This window comes from Vidua macroura, chromosome 1 (genome assembly GCF_024509145.1).
Source record: "Vidua macroura isolate BioBank_ID:100142 chromosome 1, ASM2450914v1, whole genome shotgun sequence".
In the NCBI taxonomy this organism is placed as follows: domain Eukaryota; kingdom Metazoa; phylum Chordata; class Aves; order Passeriformes; family Viduidae; genus Vidua; species Vidua macroura.
Window position 1 is genome coordinate 34,543,919 of NC_071571.1, and position 22,192 is coordinate 34,566,110.

General features: G+C 40.8%; 1 protein-coding gene across 2 annotated transcripts in view; it reads left to right on the plus strand.

The window, feature by feature from the left end:
* The window catches only part of CREB5 (cAMP responsive element binding protein 5), a 251,080-nt gene extending 234,541 nt beyond the window's left edge, over positions 1-16,539 (plus strand). For both annotated transcript variants that reach the window (XM_053989512.1, XM_053989522.1), the window contains 4 exons: positions 8,315-8,638; positions 13,771-13,998; positions 14,942-15,050; positions 16,191-16,539. In XM_053989512.1, the coding sequence (XP_053845487.1) occupies positions 8,315-8,638; positions 13,771-13,998; positions 14,942-15,050; positions 16,191-16,354 (825 nt within the window). In that variant the 3' untranslated portion in view covers positions 16,355-16,539. The remainder of the gene's footprint in view (positions 1-8,314; positions 8,639-13,770; positions 13,999-14,941; positions 15,051-16,190) is intronic.
* Positions 16,540-22,192: the final 5,653 nt, after the last annotated feature.

Below are 22,192 nucleotides of genomic sequence, written 5' to 3' on the forward strand. Positions count from 1 at the left end.
CAAAGGACTTTTAAGTGCACATGTATCTGATTTCTGGCTTGCTAGTAGCCCTTTAAATGTGCTGGGCTTAATCCAGGAAAAACGAGAATTCAAAAATCACACCAGTGAAGGGAAAAAATAAAACCCCAAATTTTATATACTTGGATGGCATTTTTCTTTGAATGTGAATGACTTAATCATAATCAGCCTTAGTGAGAGGTGGGTGATGAAAGTTCAAAAATCTTCTGACAGGAAAGACTTTGAACCTGCCCTTCTTGTGTTCTTGGTGTGTGTTTTATGCTCATGAGGGGGAAAAGGATAGTCAGCAATTTGCATTGTCATCAAAAAGCTGAAGTACACACTAAGGGGTCTCAAGGCTTCAGAGTAGTATTCTGTAGAGAGAAATTTTTGCAGTACTAATCCCATGTGATCTCTGAGTACAGATTAAAATATGCAATCCTAGTGTTCCTTGCAGTGTTGGAGTGCCCTGATCTGATGATTTGCTCTATACCTGGCTTGCATAGGAAATTCCCCAGTTTCCTCTGAAATCAATTTCCACTTTTCTCATTAAATACAATCATAAATGTTTGTTATGTTCTCAGGCAAGATATATATATATATATATATATATATAGCAATGCAAACACTGTACAAACACTTTCCACTTGCATTGTCCTGGAACATGGAAACATGCCTTCAGAAACTTAATTAGAGCATTTGCTTTGCTTGCAGGCATGAGAAATACCTGAGCTTCAACCGCTCTGACAGATACTTTGCTAAAAGTGCTTTAAGTCCAATGTAAAGAAAGAATCTATGGTGCTTCAACTTGGGAATGAGCTTTAAAATGGATCTAAGAGAACAGATCACGAAGATGAGCAGTACAAACTCAAGTTCCCTTAAGCCCAGGTTTTCATAGTGTCTTCCAGGGTGTGATTAACACTAAAAGATTTTATTGCCACCTCTTTTTTCTATGTTTTCCACAGGTGACAGTGTAGCATGCATGGGAATAGCCCATAGATTAACCTGGAGGACTAAGTAAGCAAAAGACTGACTATTTGGAGAACTAGAATGGTGATTTGATATGTGCCTGCCTACTAATAGCTTGCAGCTCAGCCCCACAAAGCTGCTAGCTCACTTTCTCTTGGTGGAATGGGGGATTGATTCAGAAGGATAGAGGTGAGAAAATGCATTAATTGAGATAAAGACAGTTTAATAGGTAAAGCAAAAGTCACACAGAAGCAAAGCAAAACAAGGAATTAATTCACTTCCATGAGCAGGCAGATGTTCAGCCATCTCCAGGAGAGCAGGGCCCCATCAACTATAACAGTGACTTGGGAAGACAAACATCATCATTTCGAGCATCCCCCTCTTCCTTCTGCTTCCCCTCACTTTATATCCTGAGCAGGATATCAGACGGTATGGAACACCCCTTTGGTCAGTTGGGATCAGCTGCCCCAGCTGTGTCCCCTCTCAGCTTCCTGTGCACCCACACCAATGCTGCTGGCTGGTTGGGCAGGACAAGAAGCAGAAAAAGCCTTGACCCTGTGCAAGCCCTGCTCAGAAATAACAAAAATGTTGCAGTGGATTATCAACACTGTGTTCAGCACAAATCCAAAACACAGTCCCATACTGGCTACTGTGAAGACTTTGGGTCTGTCCCAGACAAAACCAGCAAGCAGGTAATTAATCCCCAAGTGTCCAGCATTTTGCTGTCAGAAACTGGCCTCTCCAGGGGTAGGTAGCAGCTAAGTAGCTGCTTTTTTTTGGACTCTGGCACACAGTGGGGAAATCAGTCAGAAGTTGGTTGTATTTTTTGGATCCTTCCATTGGTATTGTGTGTTGAAATTATATGACACCATTTGCCAGTAATAAATCACTTTGCTGTCTTTTGTGTGATTACATAATTAAATATCCCTTGTCGTGGATACACATAGAGGGATTGACTTAGACTTGGTGGGAATTAGGGGTTTGATTTTTTGAACTTTACATTTCCTGACTCCTGTGCAAATCAAATCCAGTTGTTTAATACTGATTTGAGAAATTATTCATGAAAGAAATAGTATATGGTGAGAAATAAACCATGCTTTCAGTGTATTTTCTGCCTTGATTATAATTTACTTGTTCATTAGAAATGCAGGTAGAATAGGAACAGAGAATTTAGTCTTTTTCTAATCCCTAAACAGGTGGTGCGTTGCACCAGGATACTGATACTTATCTCTTTTGCAAGGTGTTCTGAGATGAGCAGAAGGAAATTGCTGGGTGGAGCTGGGATGTAAACTCACTTATGTTTTCTGCTGTCCCTGGAGCCATGGCTGTTCTCAATAAAACGCCATCACCAGAAGATGGCAGTTCCGACAGAATACCCTTGGGCCACCTGGCTCTGACCTGCATTGGATTACTTAAAACTGGCAGTCATGCGGAGAGTCGTCCGTCACTAGGGCTGATGTCAGTGGGCAGCGTGGCTTCTCAGAGCTCCCCCGTGCCCCCAGCTCAGGGACACTGGAGCAGCTCTTGCAGCTGACCCGTCCTTGAGCAGTGTGGTGCCTACTAGTTTTATTGCTGCTTTGATTGTTTGCAGTTGATTCTTGCTGCTTTCTGCAGAAGTTTAATTCAGTTTACATTTGGAAATACAAGGGAGAAAATTTGTTGTTTTTATTAGAGGCTGAGCTGCACTGAAGGCTGGATGACGATCCATTGTTCATGTTGTTACAAAATTCAACTAAGTGGGGAAGCAAGTACAAAAGGAGGGGAAAGTATAATTCAGATTTGCCAAACAGCCTGAGAATAATTCGAAGATTAGCAATTGGCACTGTTTACTGGCGAGTTGTGAATTAAATGTATCCCACTTTTCTCTTTACATTAGTGTAATGTGTCACTTCAGTTCTGGATTTCATGTCCTTCTCGCACATTTTACTCCTCCTTCTGTCAATAGGCAGGACTGTGTTTTACTGCACAAGAAATGTAAGAGAAAGCATTTAATGTGGCATCAGAGACTTTCTAATTGCCAGTGTCTGAAATGTGCTCATAATATCTGCAGTCGCTTATTGAGTGGAGATGAATCGCTTCCAATTTACTTTTATGAATGCAAGTGGAACATTTGTGAAGAGTGGTTTCTGTTATTTACACTGTGAAATCCTTGTCAGCAGCCAACTGTAAAAGACCTGGGTGACATTTATGTTAAGTTCTCTTGTTGCAGTCATAGTTAAAGGAAAGGATAAAATTCAGTGTGATGCTCTGAAATGTGCTGGGTGAAGTTCTGTTCACAGCTTTAGCTGTCACTGGCTTAACTCTGTATATTCATTTTGAGTATGATGCTTAGAATTAAAAGGAAAGCTTGACTATTGCAGATGAAAAAACAATATTAGTGACACTGAAGTCAATGTTATGCTTGCCAGGAAGTTTGGCTAATCAAGATCATTACTCTGAGGTTGCTACTGAACTGCAGATGTGTGGCGATGCTTGATGTCTGTAATCCTTTCTGATTTCCAACCCCTCTCTAGACTCTTCTGTCCCCTGTGGGGAAATTATTAAACCCTTGTATTATAGAGACTAGAATCACAGTCACTAGTGCAAGAAAATATCTTTGAGATCATTATTTCATGTGCCTTCTGGGGTCTGAGATAATCTCCCGATAAGAATATACCAGACATTAACTAGATACTGCAGCTGGTCTTGTCTCTTTCTAATTTAGTGGGATTTGGGCATGCAGACCAGAAGGGAAGAGAGCTTTTTTCCTGAGTGCAGCAATGCATACTTATTTGGGACAATTCAATCCTATTTAAAACCAGCATTCCATGTCTGTCCCAACCTAAACAGCTGGGTGTTACAATAGCTTATTGTTTGATGCAAGCACAGAGGACCTGTAAAATGGAAGATTGTTGTCATTTTTCCAAAGTTGTATTTTATAGTCATATACAGATTATGGTATATAATATCTATAGCCTGTTTTAAATATTATATAAATATTATAAGTATTGATTAAATATTATAAGTATTAATATACATGTAAAACCCACAAAATTGTTTGCATTTTTAAATTTGAGAAATGTAAGCTCCAAATTTAGAGGTTGTTGGGTTTTATTTTTTTATTCTTATAACAAACTGAAAAAAATGCTGTCTGGTTTTTATTAACAATTTTTGAGAAAGAAAGGTAGGGCAAAAACCAAGCCAACTTTGAAATACATGTCACAATTGAGGAAAATTAGAAAGCAGCAAGATCTAGAATAGCAGAAGTGTTAAGGAAGGTGACACTGTTTTTCATTCAGGATCTCAAATGCTTGAAGGCTATTTTTGGCAGATTTGGGGTTTGCCCAAAGATGGTCAGTGTATAAGTTAGGATCTATGTTGACAGAAGGAAGCATCAAGCAATTAACTGCACCATGATGTCAGTCTTTAGATAGAAGAAGCACTGTGAAAACCCTCTTGTTTCCAAAAACCCCCAATACTCCAGGTACAAGGATAACTTCTTTGAGGTGTTACCTTCATATGGCATTCAGTGGGGTAACTTCAGAGTAAATGTCTCAATTAGGGCCATTGCCACAAGGAGCAGTTCCATGTTCTGTACAGGGAACACAACGCTCATACCTGTGAAGCACCAATACCCACTGTTTCCCTTTCCTCCTCAGCATCAAAGATGACAGTATATGTGCTTCTGACTTCCTGTAGGATCAAAAGGGTATTTTATTTATTCACTTGATGAGAGGCAAAGAAGGCTGTTCTTTATTAAAGGTTTCTCTTGTCTGTGTCGCTCACAGTCATTTATTGAAATGTCATGACTGAGTGGAAATCAGCTATAACTGATGTTGGCCACTATGTTACTTTGACAGAATAATAAAAATAATCAGTAAGGGCCAAAAGTCAGGAAAGGTGAGAACCTCCATCTCCCTCCATTTCCTCTTGCCTTATAAAAGGGAGAAAAAGGTTGTCCTAAAAATCAGGGGTATGAGCTTAGCAGATATTTCAGGTTTAGGTGAAAGCAGGTCTGAGTAGCAAGTCTTCTGATTCAGTCCCAGTTTGCGAACTCCCAAGTCCCTGTGGGCTCTGGTGGAGTCAGTCACACAGTTCCTGAAAAAACTGAACGGCTGCAGAATTGGATCTTGGGTTACCATTTCATTCTAGAGGGGATTTGGTGGTGTCGTCAGTCCAGTAAGCTCAATTTTTATGCCATCACATTTTATTTGACACTAAACTAAAACAGCTGCTTGCAATTAGCACACATGAAAGAAACAATAACAAAACTGCAGCCTGCCCTTTGAGCGCTACACATACTCAGTGCAAAGAATTTACCAAGTTCTGGTGATTTTCCCTCCCTCTGCTCTAACTGAAACATCGAAAATAATTGATCTCACTGAAGACCAAATGAAAAAATGTTTATCGCTCCCTGAATGTTTCTGATTGGCAGTGGTGACTGGTTATTGGAAGATTTAGGCTGCTCCAGATGTGGGCATGGACAGGACTCTCACTGCTGCGGAGCTGATCTAAGCATGAAGTTAAAGGGAGGCAATAGCTGTTGCTGCCCTGGGACAGGATGATGTAGAGAGCTGGTTTCTTACCAGGACTGGGATCCAGGGCAGCTGGCCCACCCTCCCATTTGGAACAGTGAACAAGGAGCTTGTAAAATACACAGACCAAATGGAAATGACCCCTACTGACTGAAACCAGCTGCATGTCAGACCTCTCACTGTCTCTCTTGATTTGCTATCGCAAATAAATGGATGTGGTAGAAGGGCTACAGAAAGAAAACAAAATAATTTATTCTCCTTGAAGTTGCACCACACTAGCAAGCTTCAGTTTTTACAGCTGAAAAAAAATGTTTATTCACAGATTAAGTTTTTCCCTCTTTTTTTTTTTCGCTTTGAAAATCTGCAGTTTAGAAGACATACTGTAGTTCCGTTTCAGAGGTCTTTGACAAATAGACATGGTAGACTTTGTAAGGTATTTGTCACATAAAACTGCTGGGTAATGAGAACTTGGTTGTTTCATATTTAGATTCAGAAAACAAAGTTACAACGGCTTTTGTTGGTGCTTTGTCTTAGACATGCATGGTGGCTCAGCTCCATGAAAAACATCTTAGTGAGTTTTGAAGAAACATGACACAGAGAAAGATTTGACTTATTAATGCATTTCCCCCCATATTTTTCCTAATACACTCCTGAGTAACACCAGTTATTCTAAGCATTGTGAGGAGCCGCTTGAAGTAACCATGGTAGCACTTGAATTCAGGAACAGTTAAGGACAACAGCTGCTCCAGTCCTCCATTTGATGCCCAGGATGGGTTACTGCTATTGATATTAGATTGCTCTCTGTTCTGACTTCAGAGGTAGAGAAGGAGATACTTAACTTCACTGGCACAGACACCTTAGATCTCTAATTTTGAGAAGATCATCAGGATGGGACACATGCCATGCAGTTATGGTTTGATAGACTTTTTAAAGGAAACTCCTTAAAAGATATCAGTCTAGACTTCATTCTTGCAAACTCACATACTGATGTGTTTTGCAAATATATCTTTTTTTTTTTTTTTTTAAGTCTTGGCCAGCCAACTGATCATTAGTGAAAGAAGTCATCAGATTTAGATTAATAGATCTATTAGAGTGTCTCACTAGAATGACCTTCATGAAGTCTGAAAAAGCACATGGATACAAAAACTTGAGGATGACACTTTGAAGTGAATGTTACTTCTTTTGCCTTCCACAACCTTTTATTTTTTCCTCTATTTTTCTTTTATTTTTTTCCCCTTAAGAATTTGTTTCTTTCTCACTAACAGTTGTACAAACACAATACAGTAACAGCTTTGAATATAGAAGCCTTTACCTGTGGCCTTGCAATGTTGCGATAGCCAGATGTTATTTCAATACAAAATAGACTGCAATCCCCATCTATAGGTTCTGAGAGTCCTGGCAGTCACTCTTTTTGCTTTAAAGACAGAACCAAAATGCAGTTCAGCCTGGCCATTGTTCCTCTGCTGGTATTTTTTGTCATATTGGCTTATAGGATCTTCTGACAATCATCTGTGACCCACAGATAGATATTGCTAGGGGGAAAGGCTCACCTCTGTGCCTCCTACCATTCATGTCTCTGCCTCCCACCACTGCATTTTTTTACTGGCTCTCCCATGGTGTCATCTCCTACAGATGAGTTCTCTGCTATTCATTCTATCCTCTGGTTGGATATGAGGTAGTTGTTGGGTAATTCGAATTGTGCTGGTCTGGCATCAAGTCATACATGCACCTCCTTCCTTTCTTTTTTATCTTAACATTTTCTACTAATTACTTGCATTAGTGAGAGTAAATCAATTTACTTCTTCGAAAATACAAAGAGTTAGAGAGGTGGCTGCCTGTAGATAATGCTGTATGTTGAGCAAGAAGCAGAACCGTGGATGTGAAGGAGGTTTCTATGGGTTTGGAAGAAACTCTTCTCCTAGCTGGCATCTGTGAGGCTTGGCCTTTGGCACACTCTTGTAGGAGGCCAGCAATTCCAGTAGTCCAAGGGTCAGATGACACCAGCAAGGTGTCTGTATGCCGGTACAGCTCACGGCTTTGGGATGACCCTGTAATTGTGCTGAAAGGGAACTTTTTTTACTCTGTATTTCCGCAATATCCTTTGTACATAAAGGCCCTATGCTGCAGTCCAAAATGTTTCAACCTTTCCTACTGGCCTTTAGGTGTGTTCAGGTAAAAGTGAACAAATCCCATTGATACTAAGGAAAGTTTTGCCCTGGTCATAATCCAGGGCCCAATCCAGCGATATGTGACGTACAAAACAGAGAGAGGTTAGCATGTGATAAAAGGACAACACACATTTGAACTTTTCAGCAAAGAAGGAAGATCAGGTTGAGGTCACTTATTTTCCCATCTTTATGATGAAATAACAGATTGGACACTAGTATACCAGGATTTGAAAAACAAATCAATGCAATATATTTTCCAATGAGTCTTTTAAATAATATCTGAAGTGAAAACAAGACAGGCACTTCATTGTGTCTTTATTTTAATCAGACTTTTATTTAAAAGTTGTAAGAATACAAGCTTGTTGAAGGTAACTCTCCTGAGCTGGCCAGAGAGCTATTCTTCCTCAGAAGCACAGTAGGAAATGTGTAACTTAAATTTCAAATTAGATATTTTAATCTTTAAATATTTGTAGTGGAAAACAAGATTAGAGCCCAAGAATATATTCTTTTTCAAACTGAAGTAAGATGCCTTTTAGTAAGGGAACAGCAAGAGAAAAACTAAATAAATCTCAAAACACAAGACAGGGCACCATTTCTGCAACAGCATTTCTGATTGGTCAGATCACCATGTGTGAATGTTGAATTTTCTGCCTTGTTCTGTTCCAGAGACTGAAGGCAGCACTGACTCATCATCCTGCCGCCATGTCAAATGGGAATATGAACACCATGGGCCACATGATGGAAATGATGAGCTCGCGACAGGACCAGACACCGCACCATCATATGCACTCACATCCTCATCAGCACCAGACACTGCCACCTCACCATTCATACCCACATCAGCACCAGCATCCAGCACACCATCCTCACCCTCAGCCTCATCACCAGCAGAACCATCCCCACCACCACTCCCACTCGCACCTTCATGCACACCCAGCACACCACCAGACCTCACCGCATCCACCACTGCACTCGGGCGGACAAGCACAGGTAGACCTTCATGTCCTACTGCATCTCTGAGTTTTGCTGTTGGGTGGAGTTAAAGCCTGATCTCAGTATTGTTTCTTCTTGCATGCATATCTTATTAGATACAAGCCCCTCGGGCTGCTAGTAAATATCTGCTAATGGTGATGGGGATGCTCAAACTTTATTTAGAAAATGGAGTGAAGCAACAACTTGTTTTGCTGCCTAATTTACTAGATATTTGTAATTTCTTACTTTATAAGGAGCTCCAAGGCTTTTCAGTGCTCTGAGCTCTGCAGATTGCCACATATCCTTTTATGGATGAGGTTTATTACAGAGATTGGCACATTATATATGTTGCTTAATGTGCTTGAACCTGAACTTCTCAGGCCGAGATTTAACAACCTGTGTGAGTTCTACCTGCAGAAATACATAGCAAAGTCTTTAGTGAAATGAAATGGCACTAGTATGTTTGTATGGCCAGGGGCAGTATTCAAGACTGGAGATAATAGAGGTAGTTCTAAGTTAGGATGAACTGACTTGGAAAAGATTAAATGATCCAGACCCTGTGAAGAGGACAGATACCTGCATAGTATGAGAGAAAGATAAGCTGTGAGTGCAGCCAGTAGTTGGTGCTTGTTGTGGCAGGAGAAAAAGCAGGGTGAAGCCAGTCCAAGGAGAGAGATTTAAAGAAAGAAGGCAATTTAGACTTGTATTCACGTGACAAGTCAGTGAAGGTCTCCACTAAATGAGGTGGAGAACTCAATTTTTTGGACCAGGTATATCGGCTTCAGCAATTTGGATAATTCATTATCTGAACTGAATGTTTCTTGAACTAATGAGCTAGTGAGCACAAACTTCAGCAGAGTACTTTTTAAGAAGAATTCTATTCATGTCTTCAGATTACAGGCTTCTGCATCAGGATCACACAAGAAAATAAAGCTCTGGGGGCAGTTACTGTAACATGTCAGGTCTGGAGAGCGATGTTAAGGAAGACAAACAGGCAGTGCATGGAATGTGAGGACAAAGAGGAATGCCAGCCATAAGAAGTTCGATCTGTGAAGTATTGTGTTGCTTGCAAATACCTTTCAGACAGGCTCTTAAAAAACATTGAAGAAAATGAGAGTATTTGGCTGGCATCCCAGTGTCCCACAACATTAACTATTTACTAACATCTAGCTTTATTACTGCAGAATCTGCAAGCACATGGGATTTCCCTAAAGTATTTGCTAATGTAAAATGAATTGTCAGCTTTAGAGAAACAGTCTAAGTAAGAGCAGCAGACTCCCCTGTGAGAGGATGTCCAGAGCCTTCCTAAGTTTACTTCAGTTTTTACTTTGTGAATTCAATTATTTTCTCATATGTTAATGAGTTATTTTCCTTCAGTTGTTTAAAAACTCCAATAGAAAGACATCATCTCATATCAGAGGAACCAAAAGTAACCTGATTGCTGTATTGGAGATCACTTAGAGAGTAAGGATAAAATTGGGCTTAGCCAATTGAGTACGCCATGGATGAGATGGTGGAAGTCACTGAACTTTCACTGAGGGATTAGGAGGATAAACATGTTAATGCAGTTGAGGGCATCAGATCCCATGGTATGGAGCACTGGTGTAAAACATACACAGCACCACTTTAAACACTTTAACCACTTAAAATAGGGAAAACAACTACCATGAGGAAACAAACCTCCCAGTTTTAAGGACAAGATCAGTGAGCTAATGGCCTCCTCCTCTAGGCCTCCTCCTCTAGACCACTTGAACAAGGACTTTGACTTTCTTACACAGTTAGGACAGCTTCAGCTTCTTGTGCTTTGTATTCCCTGCTAGCTAGCACCAGATACAGGCACATGGGTAGGTGGACTGACTGGCAGCCACACAGCTGTGTCAGGGTCACTCTGTGTCCAGTACTACATAGTCTCTGGAGCTGGGTCTGTGCAGTCAGATGAGTTTTGCCATGCAGAGTCTGTCGCTGGAGGCAACAGACCCCATGGGAGATCAAGGAGATCTGAACTTTGTTCATGGGTGTAAGTGTCACCAAATGGATTGGACAGAGGGTGATGGAGTAGGAATCCCAGGGTCAGTGGCTTCCCAAAGCAGCAGAGCTCTTGCTGTGCATCTGTTCCTCTGGTGCAAAGGCAATAGTGATTTCTGAACAGATGCATTGGAGGGTGGAAAAGAAGGGCTTGCTAAGTAATAACCACATAGTTATTACTTTCAAAGCTCATCCATAGTCCCCACGGTAATGGCCTCTTAGGGGATCAGATTGCTCCAGCAGACGTTAATTTTATGGTGCAATTTTCTAATTATTAACCTCCTTATTTTTCTGAGCCAGATTCTTCCATTCCAAACCACCTGACAAATGACAGCATGGCCCATGCTGCTGTAAGCTGCATACTCCCATGCCGAGACTGTTGTTATTCTGCATTGTGCCCTTCTGTAATGTTAGAATTAATTTCATGCTTTTCGGCTACCATTTTGATACACAGGAGCCCAAGGCATTATGTTTTCATAGAATGAGTGAATTGGTATTAGTTTTGTGGTAAATTGCAAAGAACAGAAGTAAATATTGGATAAAAGTAGAAATCAGCTTCTGATAGGTATCTTTCTGCAAAAGAGATATTTTACCAAGTTCTAGTTATGCTGCCTCAACTACTACAAAAATTATACTCTTATTCTGCATTGGTCCTCTAAAGATTTCTTTATATCAAACTTGGCAGAGTGATACCTCAAGCAGAGTTGGGGTTTGGATGCCATTTCATTCTCTTAGATGTCTTATGTTTGTATTCATGATGGATATGTGATTTGCATTCTCTAAGAACACCAAAATTAACCTACATTTTTATATTTAGTTCATTTTCTTTCTTATGTCCTAGGCAGGGCAATGAAATCCTGCTAGAGAATGATGCTTAGATGGTAACTAAGATATAGTCTAACATATTTCAGGGTTAAGAGCTATCAAGTAAGAGTCAGTTAATTATCCCATGTGACATTATTAGTGGAATAATGGCAGCCCTTATAATTAATATCTTCCTGAGATGGAGAGAAGATTTTGTTGTTCTGAAAATGCACTCTGACTACCCAAAGACTGCCTGGTATAGTCTGAAAACAAAATTACTCACTAGTTATTAAGGAGAAAATGACCATATGAGAGGAATTAAAAAAAAAAAATGTATAGTTACCTTTTTCTGCCTTTGTACCAGACTTCACTGAGAGGATAAAGAAACGAGAATTTTTAAAGCTGAATGGAAAAGGAGCAAAAAGGGATAAGGAAACATAAATAACAGACCTCTGAAGTCTGGAAAGGTGTTATGTGTAGGAAAATGAAAGGTCTTTGATGAGATGTTGACATTAAAAGGTCTTTCGCACTCAGACATACTGTTTAAGAGGCAACGTGCCCAGCCCTGGTGGACAGGGAGCAGCTGGAATCCCTTGGCAGCAGTCTCCTGGCAGAAGGCAGGGGATGCTGGTGAGAATGGGGGATGTGCCCACTGCAGCTGCCATGGACCTGGCACTCCAACCCTAAGTGTGGACAGCGTGTTGAAAATTTTATCAGCAAACATACGGAGTTCATGCAAGCTGAAATTTTAAAAATCAGTCAGAAAATGTGGGGTGGCTTATTTATTTTAGAAGGTTATTCTTACAAAAACTTTTTTCTGCTCTATGAGATTCCCTGACAGTGCAACATTAAGCTGGGAATAAATTTGGCTTTATGCAAAAAGCGTTATCAGATGTACAGAATAATTACACATAAAATTGCCACTGTAATTGCCACAAGTCAGCTAGGGGAGGGAGCAAACTAGATTCTAGACAGAAAGGCCACCTCAACTTCGCAAGACTCAAGACGATAGTATCATTTTAATTGAGACAGACGGAGGTGTTAGGCAAACACGTTAATTGCAGCAATTGAAATTCAGGGCTCAGTCTGACAAAGCACTGAGTACGTCCACTCCCTGGAGTCAAAAGGAAGCACCTTGGAGGTTTGGGCCTTTGCCAGAACAAGAGGATTAATTTTGAGTCAACAATTCCAGTTTCCAGACTGTTCCAGACTGTGCAGGAGTGGCAGCAGCAATGTGAGCTGAGTGTGAGCAATAGGATCCATGCACTGGGTTCCCAGACCCCAAGCAGAGGAAGAGAGAGGGTGTTTCCAGAGCCCCATAGCCTGGGTGCCACAGACAGGCAGGAAGGTAGTCCAAAAGCCTATTCCCAGGCAGCTGAACATTAAATCTGGCACTGGTTCCTGACAGGGACATGGGAATCTTCCATCTGCCCAGGAGTCAATTGGAGAGTAGTTTACATGGCACTGCCCCCACCATGCACCTTGTCTGTAATATTGTTGGCCAGTTACTCTCAGGAGCAGGATCAATACTCCCCTGCACTTTAAAAAGCATAAATACATATCTTTTTCCATAGTTTTGTAGCAGTGGACTGGATGTGGTGTTCCTATACTCTCAAAGCCAGGGATAAATTGAATAAAAACAAATATAGCATCCACAGCACAGAGGTCAAATGGAAACTGGTAAGAGGAATATCCCTTATCCACACAGTGCAGAGACATCAAAACACAGGTCAAAGCTCAATTCATCAAAACACAGGTTCAACCTAAAGTCTTTCTTTGCCCATGAGGGGCAGTGAGGTCTGCTGCCCTTGTGCAATCCCAGCCAGCTCCATGCAGGCACAAAGAACTCTGAAGCTCCCATCTCCAGAGATGGCAGAGATTGAGATAGAGATGGTGAAGCCTGGGAAATATAAATGGCTTAAAATTTTGGAGGCAACTGGGGGACAAGGGGAGAAAGAGAGGCACAGAAATTAGACCACTACAGTCCTCTGCTTTGATGAAAACAGATCCTGAGAGAAAGTGGACATTTCAGATTTGAAATAGGTGGTGGCAGATAATGCATCTAAGTGAATGCCTTTAAGAACTAACTCAAGGGAGAAAAAATATTCAGATAATCATTTTAAAAAAATGTCTTCTTCAACCATGACAATGATTTGCCAGCATCTGCTTTCAGTGACACCTGGTGCAGCTTTTGACTTGAGCCTGTTGCAGACCTTGCTGGAGAGTAGGCAGAGTGTGTGAGATTCCCCTTCCCATTTCAGCATCCCCCTCTGTAACTTCCCCCCTCGCCACCCCCTGCAAAACGTCTTCTTGCCCTGCAGGTTTCGCCGGCGGCACAGCAGATGCAGCCCACGCAGACGGTACAGCCACCACAGCCGACTGGAGGTCGCCGGAGGAGGGTGGTGGATGAAGACCCAGATGAGAGGAGGCGGAAATTTCTGGAAAGGAACCGAGCTGCTGCCACGCGCTGCAGACAGAAGAGGAAGGTCTGGGTGATGTCACTGGAAAAGAAAGCAGAAGAGCTCACCCAGACAAACATGCAGCTTCAGGTGCGAGCCACTGTCTGCGACCCTGAAGACACAGAGGGGCTCTTTGTGCTTGACTGACGGTGCCTTCGGGGCTGCCCCCGCACAGTCAGCTCCTAGTGGGAGCTCAAGCACAATCAGTCTCTTAATCAAGATGTGTGTGCTTCAATTAAAGAAATAATTACATTTTAGCAGGATAAGCCAGGAAAAAGCTGTCTTGGGATTTAGAAGCCTTCACTAGATGGAGTTGTATTTATTTTCTTTCCTTGTCACTGTTTTGTGTGGGGATTTTTTCTGAAGTGTCATTAACATGTCTGTAAAAATTTTCTTCAGAACAGTGCATATAGTTAAACCCTCATTCAAAGCCAGCAAGATAGAAGCACAAATTGATTAATCTATCAGTGAGGAAAATGAACTGGATAGATGAAAATACCATGAATATGATAATAAAAGCCTTTCTTACAGTGCTGTCTTTCTTATGGTAAGCACAGTACTTCTGCTTCATGCAGAGGTGTGCCAGTGTGCTGACAAGGGCAGGAAACCATTTGTAGAACGGCACTCCTCCAAAACATTCTCCCACAAACCTCAGAGAGGTGAGCATCACCCAGGCACTGGCTGCAGCCGAGCAGTTCTGTCACCGTGCCCCTGAGCATGGCAACATGGCCTTTGCTCCCATGGGTCTGCCCTCTGGACTCATGCAGAGAGCCCCAGTATTTCCCGAGTAGACAGAAACATTGCCTTAAGTATCTCTGATATTGTAAAGTTAGTTCATTTGTCAGACTGCCTTCAGAGGTTACAAAATGTCACTGACAAATGTTAACATAAACCCAGCACACAAGCACCTGAATGCCTTTTTTGCTCAGTTCTTTCAAAGTTATGGAGCAGGTTTTGTGTTCCTGGGTAGAAGCTTTGTGGAATAGTGTGGTTTAAGCTTTGTTGCTAACCAAAGCCTCTCTTTCCTCTCTAGAACGAGGTTTCCATGCTGAAAAATGAGGTAGCACAGCTGAAACAGTTATTGTTAACACATAAAGACTGTCCGATAACAGCTATGCAGAAAGAATCACAAGGATATCTAAGTAAGTAGCTGGTATGTTTGTGCTGTCTCCACACTCCTCACAGGAAAGCAAACCTTCCAATTCTTCCCTCCAGAACCCCTTCTTGGTCATGTTATCACTTGAACCTGTCTTCTCAAACATCATCCGAGCCATCCAATCTCCTGCCCTTATTTATCCAGCCCCGCTCAAAACCAAAAAAGCCCCGGTTTGCATCTCACACAGCAGAGCTAGTCTTCCCCACCCCTCCTTTCGGCAAGGAGATGCACACGGATGGACACTCACTCCCCTGTGGAGGATCCTGCTTGAACTCACAGCTCCAAACCTGCAAGAGTCCTCCTGGGCACGGCGCTGCCAGAACCTTAAAATAACTCTCAAAAGGAAAGTTAAAAAGGAAAACATTACAGTCCCCTCCAGCGAAAATGGTACTGTGCTCTGACAGTGGCACAGACCAGGCCTGGCGCAGGTTTTCAAGGTTTGTTAATTCTTTTTTAACTCTCATCTTTCTTTCTTTTTTTTTCCCCAAAAAATTCTCAGCTAATGGAGACATTTAATAATTTCTTTCTAGTTGACATATTTTGTGAGTGTAGTAATTTAGAGACAAATTCTCTGTTTCATTTTAGAACAGTTCAGAAGAACCTCAGGGCTTACTAGATTATGACATTGTCTTAAAATAGAGACCATTTCTGTCTCCTCTGCATCACTATGTATCTGTCTCTTTAACAGTACTCAAAGAAAAAAACTCATAATTGTATTACATGCCTATCAGCTGTTGCTTGAATTAGATTTTCTGTGCTGCAGCGCACTGCACTCTAATTTTGATTCCTGCTGGAACAAATAAAGCATTTAAGCATCCCAACTGATTTTAAAGACCTTAAGATATCAGACTTTTTATCCCAACATTAGTTTCAGTTATTAAGGTCTTGGACTTTTTTCAAGACTCAACTCCTGAAGTTAGGTTGATATCAGAGAAGCTGGCTTGAAAAAATAAAAGAAAACGAAAACAATCTTAAGACAGAGTGTTGGATAACTGTAATTATATTTTGAAATCCTGGGCCTTGTGCATGCTTCAGGTCATCAGTATTTCCAAGAGTATCGCTCAGCCTAGGTTTTTTACTCAGATGGAAAAATGAATGTGTCTCTGTGCCCTCATTCCCTTCCCAGGTCCCGAGAGCAGTCCTCCTGCAAGCCCGGTCCCAGCTTGCTCCCAGCAGCAAGTCATCCAGCACAACACTATAACGACCTCTTCCTCTGTCAGCGATGTCGTGGGAAGCTCCACTCTCACCCAGCTCGCCAGCCACAGAACAGACATCAACCCCATCCTTTAAAAGTGGTTGATCAGAAACTGCTGGGGGAGTGTGGTACCGTATCAAAGCATCCTCTCTGCTAAGGACATTTGCAACCGTAACTCAAGCCTGGAAGATTTCTCAGTTCTTGAAAGACTCTGGCTATTCATTTTTATAGTTATTAAAATGTCTTTTATACTTAGCTACATAAAAGGGAGTTACGCAATTAATATTCTATCAGCTTGAGAAATGCTTTGGTGCTTTCTCCATTTTTTTTGGTACCAGTTACTTGTTTATAAACCTGTTTCTGTACATAGTCATGTTTCCTTCTCACCAGTCTAGCCTGCAGCCTCAGAAATACAAAGTTGTGTTAAACTGCAGCTTGTTAGCCAACGTGAGGCATGAAAAGTATTAAACAGAGTCAAACATAGGGTAACTAGGAGTAATTAGGCTATAAATATAGACCAAGGGCATCTGCTGACAGCATAATAAAAAAGAGTTAGCGTTGTGCTATCAGCAGACCACGTCTTGCATTCAGAGCCTCTTTCAGAGCAGTTATATAGGATGTGGCTTCAGGACAAAATCAAGCCCAAATAGCGTGCTCTTTTGTCTAGCCCTCCCCCTTCTCCTCTCTCCCCTACCCTGGCCTTTTTCTTCTCCAGTTATTCTCACACCTTCCTTTTCCCTTCCCTTTTCATTTCCCAGCTTTTTTTTCCTTGCTTTATTTTTTTTTTTCATTCCAAGGCTTTCTCGCTTCCCTCTTTTTTCTCAAAGAATGGTAATGAACAAGAAAAACTTCAAGCCCACCTAAAAACTGTCAGCACGACTGCTGCTTTCACTAGCTCTTCACCCACAGTTGGGCTGTGCCAAGCATTTGGTTTTTAAAAAATACAAATGCTCCTGATTTAGTGTTTTTAATAAATAGGGAAAGGTGAAAACAGCGCAGCCACAGGTGAAGCAGGATGGTGAGCCAGCTGTGTTGATGCTAGCAGCCCTGTAAACTTCTGTGGTGCAGTAGAGGCATAGCAAGCAACACCTGAGAGTCACAGCAATTTTTTTGCACTGCCAGTCATTAATGTAGGAAAATCCATGTAGTATGTAATAATTCAGAAAAGTTCTGTTCCCCAACCTGGTTGCATTGTTCTAGCAACGAAAGCTAAGACCCTCAGGCTTCATGGGCTATAAATGAGAAATAAATCAGTGTAATGGTTCTGACCATTTGGAAAAATGCCATTTTTAATTCCCAGGGAAAGACCTGCTCTCTGCAGGCATTCCTTTAAACATTCACAGACTGATCCCAAGCTGGCAGACAGCAGTGTAGCTTCACTGACTTTAGTGGCACTTAACACCCGCTTACCACGAGTAAGGAATTGTTCTTTAGGACGCTAAATAATTTTTAGAAGGCACGCAGCAGCTAAAAAATGCTGCAAGAATGCCAAGTCCCACACTTGGGATAAAATACAGTCCTGCAGAGAGGGTCTGGAAAAGAGCCTTATGCTACAATTAAGGTTTTTGTTTGGACTCTGAGCCTGGCCCTCAGCACAACTGATTTGCATCCCTGAGTGGTCCCAGTGATTGATGGGAAAATCAGACAGAGATGATGCCAGTTAATTATGCTGCCTTGCTGTATACTGGGACCTGATTTTGCTCTCAAATCTGTCAGAGGCAAAACCTCCCACTGCTCGCCCAGGGAGCAGGGTCCAAGCTGGTGAAAAATGTTCAGACATTTTGAACTGCATCTTCAATAGCAAAATTCACTTTATTCCCAGAAAATCCTCTAGCCCCAAACACACTTTGTTCTGAAGCAAAACTCTCTTCCTCAAAGACTGTGTCTTTGGTCTTTGGAGAAGTCATGGGTTTTAAAAGGGTGGGTCTTCTCCATGCAGGAGGGAGACTGAAACAACTAAAGTGTGAGAAGGCTCTGTAAGGAGCAGGGCCTGTCTGGAAGGGAAAGCAAATTTCTGAGCATCATTCATTTCCAAATTAGTTCTTATCTTGGTGACTAACTTTTTATCAGTATCCTTTTCTTTAACAGCTCGCTTTCCATTTATGCAAATACATTCAAAAGAAGAAGATTTTTAATGTACAGTGTAAATCTTGACTTGATTATATAGTCTAAGAACCAAAAAAAATTATGAAAAAATACAAATGTAAAGGATTTTCTATTATATTTTAGACAAACATATACTTTTAAAATGTTTTAAATACTGAATCTATAATTTTTTTTAATCTCCAGTTGTAATAGCTAAATGGTTTTGCTTCATCATGGCTCCCAAGAGAACTTTTTTCAAATATGCAGTCGAGAAAAATGTTCCAGCTGAGTGTCCACTATGTAAAAAACCCAAATAAGCATTTCCCCCACATCTGAATTTCATCATTCACCATCAAAAAGGAAATGCCATTGCAGGGTTAATTTAAAAAACTTTACCTCTATATGGGTAGCACTTAAATACATTAAAAAAATTAAAATCAAAGTTGTTGGTAATATTAGAATACCCAGTTGAGCTACACTGCACTAGAATTACGGTTTAGCTTCATTTTATTCAGTCTCCTCAATTAAAATATTTAGCTGTTAAAATGAAAGCCTCTACATTAAAAAGAAAAAAAAGGAAAAAAATACAAAAACCTTGCCTAAGTTTTGTTAAATTCAGCAACTTGACAGTTTGACTGATGTGTATTATATATAGCTCAATTATTTCTTTTTTTAATGCTAACTAGGCAAGCCAACCACACATGTTGGCCTAAATGTGTAATTACAATGAAATGTCTCCTCTCTATACTATTGGCCTTTAGGTATAATCCTTGCTAGTGATGTGGAAATAAGTAAAGGATGAAAAGCTATTTGCTATTGCTTCTTGTAACTCTGCCGCAGGTTCACAGGCCAAGACAACATGCAGCATATTTATATCGGCTGTATCACTGGGAAAAGGACCAACCATACCAGGCACCTTATATTATTCATCAGATTTGCTTCCACATTAAAATGCTCTTATTTTCCAGGGGAGTGATCCTGCAGCCTTTCCTCAAGCTGCTGGTCCAACCAGGCACTGGAGGCTGCCTGAGCAAGGGCTGCGAAGAGGGCTGAGAAGCCCCAGCCCTCTGTCTCCAGGATGTCCCTCTGCCATGTGGTCAGTGGCAGCAGCCTCATCCTAAGCACGTCACTCTAAATGCACTTCCTGGGCTCTTTCCATCAAGGAGGAATCCTGCTTTTCCACAAACTACTTCTGAAGACTGTTGCATTTCCTCTTGCCCTGCCAGTCCAGCCTGTTGCTGGGCTCACTAGGCTCTGTGCCCTATCCCACTGCCAGCGAAGGACAACTCAGACCACTTCCATCATCCACTCTCTAGGGCACTTGCAGGATGGTGAGCCTTGGCCAGTGCCTTGTTCAGGAAGAGGTGTTACCATACCATAGACAGCATCTCGTGGGTGTGACGTTGGAAGCAGGTTGGAAATCTCAGCCATGGAGAACTGCAATACTTTGATCACAAAGAAATGATGCTGCGATCCAGCTCTGGCACTCCCAGCCCCCCTTCCCCAAGTCAATTTATGCAAGCCATATTCATAACGCTGCCTGTGGGAGACAAGTAGTTTGTGTGCTATCATGGTGTGTTTTATAAGGATAACAATGATTATGATGATTTATGGAGAATTTCATGCTGTTGGGAGTTAATTCCTGCTATGAAGCTAATACATGCTATGAAGCTAAATGTCTGCTGCCCATATTCTGAATAGTGGAAAGTCAATGGTTCAGTGCCTCAGTGCGTGTGGATTTAGCATTAATGACTCAGTCCTGTTAACTAACAAGCCAGCTGTAACTGTTGTTAAATGCCCAACTTTTAAGGATTCATATTTTTTTAAGCAACAATACTTAGTGTTGAAAACTAGCCTTTTAGTTTAGGCAAAATGTGCTTTTTAGCAGCTAATACCTTTTTTAAAAAAAAAGCGTATAGAGTGAATTTATGAAAATTCATGAGGACCAAAGCAATTTTAAAACAGGAATCTATTAATTTAGTATTCACATAGAATTTTATAAAGTATTTATTAATAAATGTTATTTTAACACATTCCATTTGAACAGTATTCTTGTACAGAATCTGTTTTTTTTTTAAGTTACAATATTAGTTTTGCAATAAACTACTCTAGGTGTGTGTGCATCTTAATCTTTCAGGGTCTCAAGCAGAAATCATCCATCTAAGATGGAACAGTTTGCTGCTGAGGTCAGTTGTATAGAAATTCCTAGAAATAAATGTTTTCCTTAAAGCAGCATCTGCTTTTTTGCTTTTTTTTTTTTTTTTTTTTTTTTTTTTTGTAACAATGAAACAAATTATAAGCCTTCAGTTGTTTCCTTTGTATTTCAAAATGTGCTTTCTCCTTTGAGAAAGCATGAATCAACGAATAACTGGAAAGCCTGTCTCTTTTTTTCTGCTTTTTTTTTACGGCTGATTTTATACATCACCACAGAAGATTTAACCCCATCCTCATTTCTTGTCTAATATCACATAGTGAGTTGCACTATACTGCCTTATCATTGCCTCTTCAGTCCTCTTATTAAGCAGTGTTCCTTAGATTTAGACCATCAAAGCTCCATTATACATCAGAGAAAATTACTAGAGGGGGAAGAAGAGAAAAAATTGATCTGTAGACATAAAATCTAAACTGTGCCTATAAAACAAAACCAGTTACAACTAATTAGCATCTTATTTCTACATTTCAATTATTTATATTCTTTTAAAATTGCACTTTAGCTCTTGTTCTCTTTCTTGCTCTCCCTTATTGAAACATTTATAAATACTCTTGTAAAAGTTTTGCACCAGATACATTTATATGCTTTCACTGGTGGCATATCTACAACTTGTCTCTCACACCTGCCCAAGTGGAGAAGCTGAGACCAGCCAGTCTGCAGTGTGACTTAGACTTTACACCCTCTTCATGACAGCATATAAATGTTTTATTATGCAATGTGTGTGATGTGAGGCGGCATCTAAGCTACATTTATAATCTCTCATCCCAAGAACCAAAGTGTCCTGTATATTGTAAGGTCAGGAGACTGGCTCTGTTGTGCATTGTGAGGCACTTTGACTGTTGTCCAACTCACAGTAGCTGCAAAGCTGCAGTGGTAACAGTGGCCATACTATGTATTAGAGTTCTGAATCAATAAAATATGTTGCCTTATAACTTGACTAGGGACAGCACCTTTAAAAAGAAAAAAAAAGAAGAGACAAAAAACTTCTAAGAACAAATAAAAGCAATAAAATCTCAAGCGATTTGAACACCAAAAAAAAAATTCAATTTTTCAACATCTGAAACCATCACCTTACTGCATAGACAAAAGAGACTGTTTACATCCATAACCTCTTTTTGGTTTTTTTTTTCCCCAGAGCTTACAGTTATCTCAGTTTTATCAGTGGCTTTACACTTAAGAGCTAAATTGCTCACCATTATTGGCTTTCCATAGCTTTCAAAATTACTTTAATCCTAAACTGCATGAGGCCAAAAATGTCAGTGTTCACACACACTCAGAGACAAGATTGAATCAATCTTTAAGTGGAAATCTGATCCTTTCCCAGGCTCTCCTTGGACTGGAATCAATAACTGCAGCTTGTTATATTTAGACCAATGTGTAATACCTGGGATTCAGGATCTCCAGTTCTACAGTTATGCAAGTTAAATGTTAGACTTGCTGAGTTTCACCTGGTGGAACTGTCAGAGCCTGCTATCTGATGCCGTAAGGGTCTTAGACCTAAATATCTTGACTGAAAATCTGCATGACAGCCTTCTGAATGAAGACTGAAAGCTCTTTCCAGCTTTGCAGAAACTGCAGCAGTGTCCTGGGGTGAGGGAGGTGGGAGAATTGATTGGGCGTTTCAAGGGAAATGCTT